The sequence below is a fragment of the Tribolium castaneum genome, chromosome 2 (assembly GCF_031307605.1).
Source record: "Tribolium castaneum strain GA2 chromosome 2, icTriCast1.1, whole genome shotgun sequence".
In the NCBI taxonomy this organism is placed as follows: domain Eukaryota; kingdom Metazoa; phylum Arthropoda; class Insecta; order Coleoptera; family Tenebrionidae; genus Tribolium; species Tribolium castaneum.
In genome coordinates this window covers 3,569,748-3,580,340 of record NC_087395.1, presented here as the reverse complement: position 1 = coordinate 3,580,340, position 10,593 = coordinate 3,569,748, and the positions used below count along the sequence as shown (strand labels likewise).

General features: G+C 28.8%; 1 protein-coding gene across 1 annotated transcript; it reads left to right on the top strand.

Annotated features, from left to right (window-relative positions):
* Positions 1–214: 214 nt before the first annotated feature.
* aurB (aurora B) lies at positions 215–10,517 on the top strand. The gene is made up of 5 exons (XM_064354895.1): positions 215–444; positions 498–689; positions 4,322–4,456; positions 4,506–4,896; positions 10,369–10,517. Exons 1-5 carry the CDS (start codon positions 308–310, stop codon positions 10,444–10,446), a joined length of 933 nt encoding a protein of 310 aa, XP_064210965.1. The 5' UTR covers positions 215–307; the 3' UTR covers positions 10,447–10,517.
* The last annotated feature ends 76 nt before the right edge of the window (positions 10,518–10,593 follow it).

Genomic DNA, 10,593 nt, shown 5'->3' with positions numbered 1-10,593 from the left:
TTGATTGATTCAAAATCGATTTATAACAGAAAACGTACAATTTATACAGTTTAAAGAAAAAGTTTAGTCCAATTTCATTAAATTATTAGCTGGTTTGAATCATTTGATTTTTTTATTGCTTGCGAGACGAGAAATACAAATTTTCAAGTGGGAACGTTTTTGTTGGCAGCGCTGTAATTTTAATTTCAACCAATGGGCGAGCGTTATACAAAATTTCAAACTGCTGTCCTTCCCCATGTCAAACAATAACGGACTTCATTTTATGAGTGTTGTGTAAAGTGTTAAGTTTTTAAAAAAAGCCACAAAAATGTCATTCAGAGAAGAAAACGTTGATATTATGGCCGAGAATTTTCTCAAATCGGTCAAAATTCCATCAGAACTCAAAAAACCGACTACAAATCTCGTGAAAAAAATGATGTCTCATGACTGTTATGCGAACCCTGAGTAAGTTTCCGCAAGAAAATTGTGCCCTATCTTAATTTGATACTTTATTATAGTTACGAATGGTCATTGAATGACTTTGAATTGGGCAGAAGATTAGGTCGAGGTAAATTTGGTCGTGTCTTTATCGCTAGGGAGAAAAAAACTGGCTTGATTGTCGCACTAAAGACACTCCTAAAAAAAGAAATTGTCGAGGGCGGTGTGGAAAAGCAGATTTTGCGCGAAATTGAAATTCAATCACATCTCAAGTAAGTCACTGTGTTTTTTTATCTTTATACTGAATTAAAATTTAATAAAACAAATTGAAAGCTCGATGCAAATTACATTGTTCCAAGAGCGTCTTGGAGTACTTTTTTTTCAAAAAACTAAAAAACCGCCTAATTAAATCATTAATAGTATTCTTTTAGTTTGTTTCACTTAATTTAGTTCGTTTTTTGAAATAGAAACTATTAGCAGTTTCAAAACTATATCAACGCCAAAATTGAATTTTATTAAATAATTTTTTTAAATATGGTTGGTAAAAATGTTAAATAGCTGTTAATGAATAGATCGCTCATTGAAAGTAAACTATTATTTCCTTGAAGTGCATGAATCGTTTATAACATTATATCTATAATGTATATAATATATAATTTTGAGAGAAAATACGACGTTGGCGTTTTTATAGTTTTGAAACAGATAATAGATTTTGCAAGATCTTGTGATAAAAACCAATTTTTTTGAAAAATCGAATTTATTTGTGTTTATTTTGTGTTTAAAAAACATTTCGAAGAACAAAAGGTCGAAAATTGCATCTCCTTACTTTTAGTTTTTTCATTCTCTATTTTACAAGAATTTATCAAATTAGCGCTTATAATTAAGTCGGGAATTACATTATTTATTTTATTGCCTTTTTTTATTAGGAAAATATTTTTAAAAATTTAATAAAAGTCAAAAATTAATCTCGAGTGTAAACGTTTTGGGCTAAAATAATTTTGTTGAAAAATTTTGTTTAACGACTAGTAAAACAACTTTACCTCGTTTCTGAGCAATGTTTTCTTTAACATTAAACCGAAAAATACACAATGAGGTTGAAAATTGGGTTATTTTTACCTTTTCAAGCCTTTGAGCACGTTTTTGCATAAAAAATTTAGTATTCATGCGAGATTTCGCTAAAATGAACTCAAAAAGCAACCAGAAATGCTTTCTTTGAAAGCAAGTCAAAAATTTACTAAATTATGTAAAAAATTTAATAAAATTAGAATTTGTCAAGGTTTTAGCCTTTATTTGAGGGGTAATTTTTTTCAGATAAATATTACTAAAGCTAGCTAAAAAATCACAAATTTGATCAAAATTAATGTTGTTTTTTTAAATTTAGTTCATTATTGAATTATAGTCTATTTCCAAAAATGTCTAAAACTCAGACAAAATAATTGAAAATATAAGTTATTTGGTTAGTTTCACTCGTTCTGGCTCGTTTTTTGAGTGATTTTTTTTCCAAAAATAAGACTAAACAAAAAAATGGTCAAAAATTGTGTTATTTTATTTTGCTAATACGGGGTGTTTACGGTTTAGGAGTCTAAACTTTGCCTGGTACTAAAAGAGTGTAGAAACAAGGTAAAAAAAACTCAGGAAATTGTTATTTTTAAGAATGTTATTTAACTCCGAAATATTGGTACAGGGTTTGAGGGACACTGAAATAATTTCTCTGTTAAAATAAGAATATTGTAAATTTGATCACATTTTTTCCCTATTTTATTTTATATATATTTTGCAAAATTTGCTTAAAAATGAGCGGAAAAAGCGTGACACATAAAAATAAAAATAAAAACACTTTTCGTTTTGAAAAATTTCAGAAATTAGATCGAAATTGATGTATGTTTTTTAGTTTGTTTCACTCAAAAAAAAATAAAATAAAAGCAATGTTTATTTTGCAAAATGTGTTTGACAATCACAAAATCTCAAAAAAGCTAAAAGTTGACTAAATTACATCCAAAATTTGTTCGAACACGTTTTTAAATTTAATTTTCTATCTTGTGAGATTCCACTAAAACATCACCAAATTAAGTCGAAAATTACATTATTTTCGAGATTATTTTGCCTTCTTCCAGCATTTTAATAGGATTTACAACCAGAAAAGCAAAATTTCGCAAAAAAAAACAAACTCAAAAAATAGAACTAAGACCATAATAATATTCTTGTCCTCTCGAAGATTGAAAAAGTTTTTGAGCATAAAGAATATAGTTTTTTAATCATACTGATTTATTCAGAGAACGTTAGTAACAAACGCTTATTAAAAATAAAAAAAAGAAATATAAACTTCAAAGACGTTAGTTCCATTTTTTATTATAAGTATTTAACTGAAAGATAAGATAAATAATTATTAGTTTTTATAAATTTACTTCAGAAAACTGAGAAGAAGCATATGTTTTTGTCTTTTCTTTTTGCTTATAAGACGCTTGACGGAATTTAGGATTTACGTGAACATCTTTTCTTTTAACAAAGGTTTCGATATTATTACCACTACTGTAGCGACTATTCTTTAAGCTAACAGTTACATTTGTTTCATTAACTTTTTCAGCTTAATAAATACACTATACTGTCTAGGTAACATAAATATTCAAATTGTTTTTATGTAAGCGAAGGCTAAAATCTGTGATATCTAAAGTGAAATTTTAACTGAATAAAACTGCTTTAAATGAAGTTCATTAATGTTGAGAAAAACTACTGCTCTCATTTATCTATTTAATATTCTAAAATAATCACATTTTATCGATTCTTTTCGGTTAAATTCTAATCAGTACCACCTCGTGGTGAAAATAGTAAACGCATAAATTCGTCATCTGTTGACAATTTAAAATTTGAATTAATCGACGAACGCTCTTCGGCTAAAAAAATGTACATTATTTAGGAATTTTACTTTTATTAAAGCCAGGAACATGATTATGGACTTCAATATTACAACATCACGCTATAAAAATTATACCTACCGTACGTAAAATGTAAATATTAGCTGTTTCAAAACTATAAAAACGCCAACGTCGCATTTTACCGAATTATTTTATTAAATAAGGTTGCTAGAAATGTAAAATAGCTAATAATGACTAGATTTCCCATTGAAACTAATAATTACATTAGCTATTATTTTTTTCGAGTGCCTGAATAATTTATAACATCTAATTTTGACGTTGGCATTTTTATAGTTTTTAAACAGCTAATAAATATTTATCTGTATAATAAATAATAAATATTACACCACCTTAACAAGCAAGTCTTGTTTCCTTATAAATATAGGATGAATCTACTAAAAGTATATTTTTACTTATTTCTCAAAAATAATCACACAGAATTCACCATTTGATGTTAAATACATATATATACTTGGTATTTTTCTTTATACCTGTAAATTTTTTAATTTTTTTTCTACATAATTAAAAGTAATGAATTACTATTATGTAGCTATAAAAATGATTATTTCTTGTCATCTGAAAATAAACGATGCTTAAATGTTGTTTTATCATAAAAATACGTAAAATTTAGATTATTTTGCTCAAAAACATTTAAGCATTGCTGTTTTAGAATAACACTAGAAATCCTAAAATTTCATTTAACTAATATTGCCGTATTTTTAATTTGAGTGATATTAATATTTTTAATTAACCAAATTTAGTTGCTACAAAAAAGGACGAAAAATTCTGAAAAAAAAATCACATACATAAAGGCAAACATTAAGTACATATTTACAGATACTTTTAAATACAGAAAGTAAGACGAGTACATTTGAGAAAAACGTCTAAAAAAATTATATTTTATTATAATAATGAATTTAAAATACTAATTTAAAAAAAAATTAATGAATTAACGAGAAAATATGATTGCTTCAATTACCTTTCATTTTCAGGCATCCCAATATTTTGCAACTCCTTTGCTGGTTCCATGACAGTCACCGCATTTACTTGGCCGTTGATTATGCCGGTAAAGGCGAACTCTACAAGCATCTTCAAGCAGGCATGGGCGGGCATTTCACTGAAAAAGAGTAATTTGTGACAATTTTTTTTTGCTTTTTACGAAATCCATATTTATAGAGCCGCCAAATACACGTATCAAGTAGCAGACGCTGTAAATTACTGCCACAAAAAATGTGTTATTCACCGAGATATTAAACCGGAAAATTTACTCTTAACATATGAAGGAAACGTAAAATTGGCCGATTTTGGATGGTCGGTCCATTCGCCGTCGTTACAACGCGATACAATGTGCGGAACTTTAGATTATCTTCCTCCGGAAATGGTCGAACATAGGCGATATGGGAAATACGTGGATCATTGGTGTTTAGGTGTGCTTTGTTATGAATTTTTGGTCGGACATCCGCCATTTGAATCGAAGACAAGTGAGGAAACGTACCATAAAATCCGACACGTGGATCTGAAATTTCCAGAAGATGTGCCAAGTGGGGCCAGGGATTTGATATCCAAGGTATTTGAGGTTTTTTTTTGTTATTTTTTATTTATTTCTAATACGGCTTTTGTGAAAAATATTTATTTTTCAATTATTTAAAAGTCAATAATGGACTTTTTCAGCTCGTTGGAACAGCCTGTATGGTTCCATAGAGTGTGTTTTAATTATTTCGTATGTTTTGATTGATTCGTTTGTCCACTTGTCAAGATTATAAATAATTAAAACTCATTAGTATATGACATAATTAATGTCAAATTTTTGTCTGCTGTGAGTTTTTTTTGTTATACAGGCTGGTCTAGACCAAAGCCAGTAGATATACTAAAGTAACGACACGGACCTTGACATGGCAACAATAACGATTATACACTCTACAGATGGCTCCACCATCAGAATTCAAAAATGTACGTCAAAAATGTCAAGATTTTCTCACGTTTGAAAAATTGGTGAATCAGAACAATAAATTCGGTGATTGTCTATAATTTCACCCTGGTTATTACTGTTTATGTGTACAGATAGCATAAAACCTTCAAACCTGTGCTTCACTCATGTAAAAATAAATCATATAATCCCTAAATTCAACTGAACATTGCAATGAGAAAGGCTTTTAGAATGCGTAGAATACAGCACCTCTTATGGACATTTCGAAGAAGGTGCCGGCGCTTCAACAGTGAATTCATTTCTTAAAGGAATTTGAACTTTGTATTTAACGAAAAAGTTTGTTACCTATATTTCTAATTTTAATAAACTGCTCCCTTAGTGTTTTTACAGGTTATCGTATTTAATTCCTCCAGGATTTTAAATTGGTCGATTTTTTTTTTTAATTAAATTTAATTTTTTCCCTCAACACTATTAACAACTGCTATGAAACCAAGACATCTTTTGAAACAAGAAAAGTAAATGTTTTCAATATTACCCGAGAGGTAAACCGCAGAGGAAATCAGTGTACAAAATTGAGTAAATCAAGAAATTTTAAGGAAATCACTTTAAAAATTTAGGGAAAATCAGAAGGAATCATAATTAAATCACAGAAAACCATCTGGTGTACAAAATTTGGGGTACGGTTTACACCTCGATATTACCTAAAAAATAGAAATAATACAACCTGAATTTCTCTTTATTATTTAAATTTTGTATAACATCGTTGCTGTAAATAAGTGGCTATAAAAAGTCCACTAAACTTCGATGCGCTACAATTCCCAGATTTAGATGCATTAAATTTTGTGAAACAAAGGTCAGTGTAAGCAGAGCGGTCTTAAATTCTTTCCCATCTAATCTAATAATTTAGAATGAATTTTCAAGGAAGTATTGTTTAAATCTACCTGAAATACTTAATGAAAATTTGGTATCTTAGAAATTTCTCTTTCAAGTTGATACCTACCACATTTCTTAAACAATTTTTGTTTGAATGAGTTTCCAGTATTCTCACACAGACGTGCTTCGTAATGTGGACGACTTTGAACAGTCTGGAGGCCCCTTTGTTTAATGTTTTTGGTGTCGATTTATTATTTACGTGATTGAAGCACAGGTTTGAAAGTTCCATGGAATCTGTTCATAACCAATAACCACAGTAAAACTACAGATGAACACCAGAATCACTGTACTCTTTACCAATTTTTCAAAAGTGAGAGAATCTTGACAGTTTTGACGTATGTTCAAAATTACTGACAATTTGACGAACCTTTAAAATTACAGCGTTATTACAAAAAATGTCGAGCCTTGGAAAACTAAACTGCCTGTTTAAATACATTCTCGATTTAAATCTATCATCTAATGTGACCTTTAACGAATATCTCTTTTACGCATCCCCTTTAGCAATTTCATTTAGTGAAGATTAAACGTAGAAACAGAGACAAAACGCACTTACTAAGGCTTTTCAAGGCTAGGCATTTTATGTAAATAATGCGGTATATGTCGAATTTCGATAATTGCGCCCTCTCTAGAGTATATAATCGTTATTGTTGCCCTGTCAAGGTCCGTGTCGCTACTTTAGTATATCTACTGGCTTTGGTCTAGACCAGGTCCCGTCTTCTGTAGCTCAGTTATTATTAAAGTTGGAGTTTTGATATTTTGCAGATATTATGTATACAGGGTGTAACGAAAAGATGGGTACTATAGGGACCAAAGTTTAGAGGACACCAAAATTTTAAAATGATTTTCGATTTTCTTTAATAACTTTAATTGAATAATCAATTTCTTTGAAATTTGGTAAAAATAATTTGCGTCAAAACCACATGTTTGGATACTATTGCTTTTTTTTCTTGTTTGTAAAGTACTCACCAATCAACAATTTAAGACATATTTTTGTTATACGTTACCCGAATGGTGTAATTCTTTTTTTTTCTTCGAACGACCTATTCTTTTTTAAAAGTTTTTTTTTGTATTCTTGTACCGGTTTCGATCTTTGAGCAAAAAAATAATTTAAATGAAACTGTCAACATTTCAGATGTTGGTTTATTATTATTAGTAGTATTGGTTTTTAAATTATTATTCTTTTTATTTTGGCTTTAGTTTCTTTATATACGTGTGGTAGAAAACAATAATGTATTTGGTTAATAATTTGAACAAAAAAAGAAATTTTTCACAAAAATGTGAATATATAAAAATCGTTGGATTTTTCTCAACACAACTAATTAAAATTTTCCTGTCGATAGGAAAAAATTAATAATTACAATTGTAATAATTAAATAATTAAATGCATTTTTAAACCAAAAATAATTATTGACGAATGTCCGAAATGTTGACACTACTACATAAAATATACTTTTATTCCAAAACCAAGGCCGATACAAAAATTATTTAAAAATAAATGATCTTTCGAATATAAAAAGAATTACACCACTCAGATAATGTATGGCCCAAAAGGTGTTCAATTGCTAATAGGTAAGTATTTTTATGACATCAAACCTTTTTGGGACACTCTGTATAATAAAAAATATTTTCCTAAAATACGTCCTAGAGTATCAGTAACGGTTACAAAATATCAAAAGTCCAACTTTACCAATACCGAATATATACGGCTTTTGTCTTTTTATTCAACACACCTATCTCCTTCATTTATTGCTTCTCTTTTCTACAGTTAACTTTTTTTGTTAAAACATGTGCTGAAGCTTTAAAGTTTCTTCTTTCTCTATTTTTTGTTTTCTCTTTACAGCATTCTCCTATTTTTTTTTTTTGCTCATTTTTTTTCTTATTTTGGTTTAGCTTCTTTTTCTGCAAACACCTGTTGACTTTGTTGGTTGATTGGTGAATTGGTTAATTCTTTCTTTTTGATATATTTAACATTTAAAAGAAATTTAAAGATTAAACTAAATATCACTGCAAGAAGGTACTCTCTTTTTGTATCTTTTTCATTTTTTTGCTTCCTTTTCTTTAAACATCTGTTAACTCTTTTGGATTTTCTTTCTACCTTTACATTCTCAACTTCGACTTTTTCTATTTTTGTCTTTTTTAAAGCAGTTACTTCAGTTATCCTTTGTTCATTCAACCGAAACCACTTATTTTTATATTTTGTAATTTCAAATTATTTCATGATTTTTTATTTTTTGTCAACGCATCTTTTTCCTTCTGTTTTCTTGCAACCCTTTTCTTGTTAAAATATTTGTTGAAGCTATGAAATTCTGCATTTCCTTCTCTTGGCATTAACTTTAAGATGAGTTTTCGTAGTAACAGGTTAGTCAATTCCACCACAATGGTTTTTATGAAAGTGAACCAAAAGTATTCTTTTTGTTTTGTTATAACTTTCTTCAAACATATCTTTTGATGTTTTTATATTCTTCATATTCTCAACTTATTGCTCCACTTTGATCTTTTTTAAAGCAATTAAGACAGTTGTGCCTACTTTTTTTTTGAATTCATTTGATTACCCTATTATTTTCTTCAAAACATATTTTTTCTTCTACAAAATTTCTTTTGTATTTGAGATAATTTCAGAACTCCTTCTCTGTCTATTTTCATTTTGGTTTTCTCTTTAACAACACATGTATTCTACTTTTATTTTCCCTTACTTTTGTTTCGTTTTCGTTTCTTTTCCTTCAAACTTGTTGGTGCTTTTGGATTCTTTTTTCTCTCTTATTTAGAGTATCAGTTTACGAATTAGATTAGACTTTAATAATAACCCAAAACGCTACGCCCTTTTGTGTTCACTTGACTTTTTACTTTTTTATTTCTTTTTATCGTGTTGTTATTCCTTTTGTTTTAGCTTAATATAAAACAAAACAGATTACTTACTTAGTTTAAAACACCGTTTAAAAGTTACGCCACTTGCTTTTCTAACCTTTCTCTCAAACATTAGAAGTATTGGGAGTGTTAATAAGGATAGTCGGCTAAATTTTTTTATACAACCGTAATATATTTTTTACATGATGACACTTTCGGTTATACCGGAAATCGCTATCAACTTTCTTATTTTAAATGGCTAGGTTTCTGCACTTTTCGAGTACACGAGTTCTTTTAAGGGAGTTTTTATAGCTTTCCCTATACCTGAATTTAGCTGTATTTGAATTATTTAGGGTTTTTTGAAAATTTTTGGATTAGCACATTACTTCAAAAATCAATAACTTTGGCTTTTTTTCAAATTTTGAAATCCTTTCTGGTTCATTTGGAAGTGAAACTTTATTTTCTTTGCTGTTTTCAGATTTTTAAAAAAAGTTAGCAAACCTAAATTTTTTAAGGTTATGAACTCAAACACCCATAACTCAAAATTTTCAAATGAAATGCCACAATTTTTGTTTCACTAAATGGAAGACAATTTAATTCTGCATCGATCTGTACGACCATTTACGGAATATTTTTTTAATTAATAGTTCTTTTAACTAAAAAACTTTTTCTCATAGTTTGTAATAGAAACTTGAAATTCAATGAATTGATTTTGTTTTAACGAAAAAATTAGGAAACTTTTAAACAGAACTTGTCGTTTATGCAGAGAAATGATATTATCAAACTCTACAAATGCAATCACCGGCAAAATTATCACATGAGAAAATTTATTTTTACTGCTTAAATAAAAAAAAATCAACAATTCATTTAATAAGCTAGCCATGAATCTACACTAATTGTTTTTAAAAACTCATAGCCGTCGAAGTAAGTTACTTGAGAATGCTACTACCCTATATCATCAATTTCAGTACATTTTAGAACTCTTAGAGCCGGTTTACAGAAGATTTTAATTGCAATTAAATTTTAATCGCGATTAACTTGACATTTGTCAATGCATTTTAAATGGCAACTTAATTAATAAACTTAATGCGATAATTTTGCCTGTGAGTGTAGTTGTCGCTAGTAACGAATTTCCAGCTGTCAAAGAAAACAACTTAACTTGCAGAAATCCAAATATTAAAAAAAAACGGCTAAATTTAGGTACAGGACAAGGAAAATCCCCTTGAAATAACGCGAGTAATCCAAAAACGCAATAAAAACTGAGCTAAAATAAGTATTAGTTACGTAGGCACAATTATTTAACCGTGTAAGTGAATATAATTCTGTGTTTTCCAGCTCTTGACACGGTCCAGCCACAAGAGGATGTCTTTAAACGATGTGATGTGCCATCCCTGGATTTTTCGTAACAAATAGTGTTTTGTAATATTTCATTTAATTAAACTTTATGCTTTTTCCCTTGTCTGTATTAAAAGTTATTTCAGTAATCTAATCTATTAATGAAAAGACCCATTTTGTTTAACGAGCATAATGTTTGCCAAAACGAGTGAGCGCAGCGAGGTT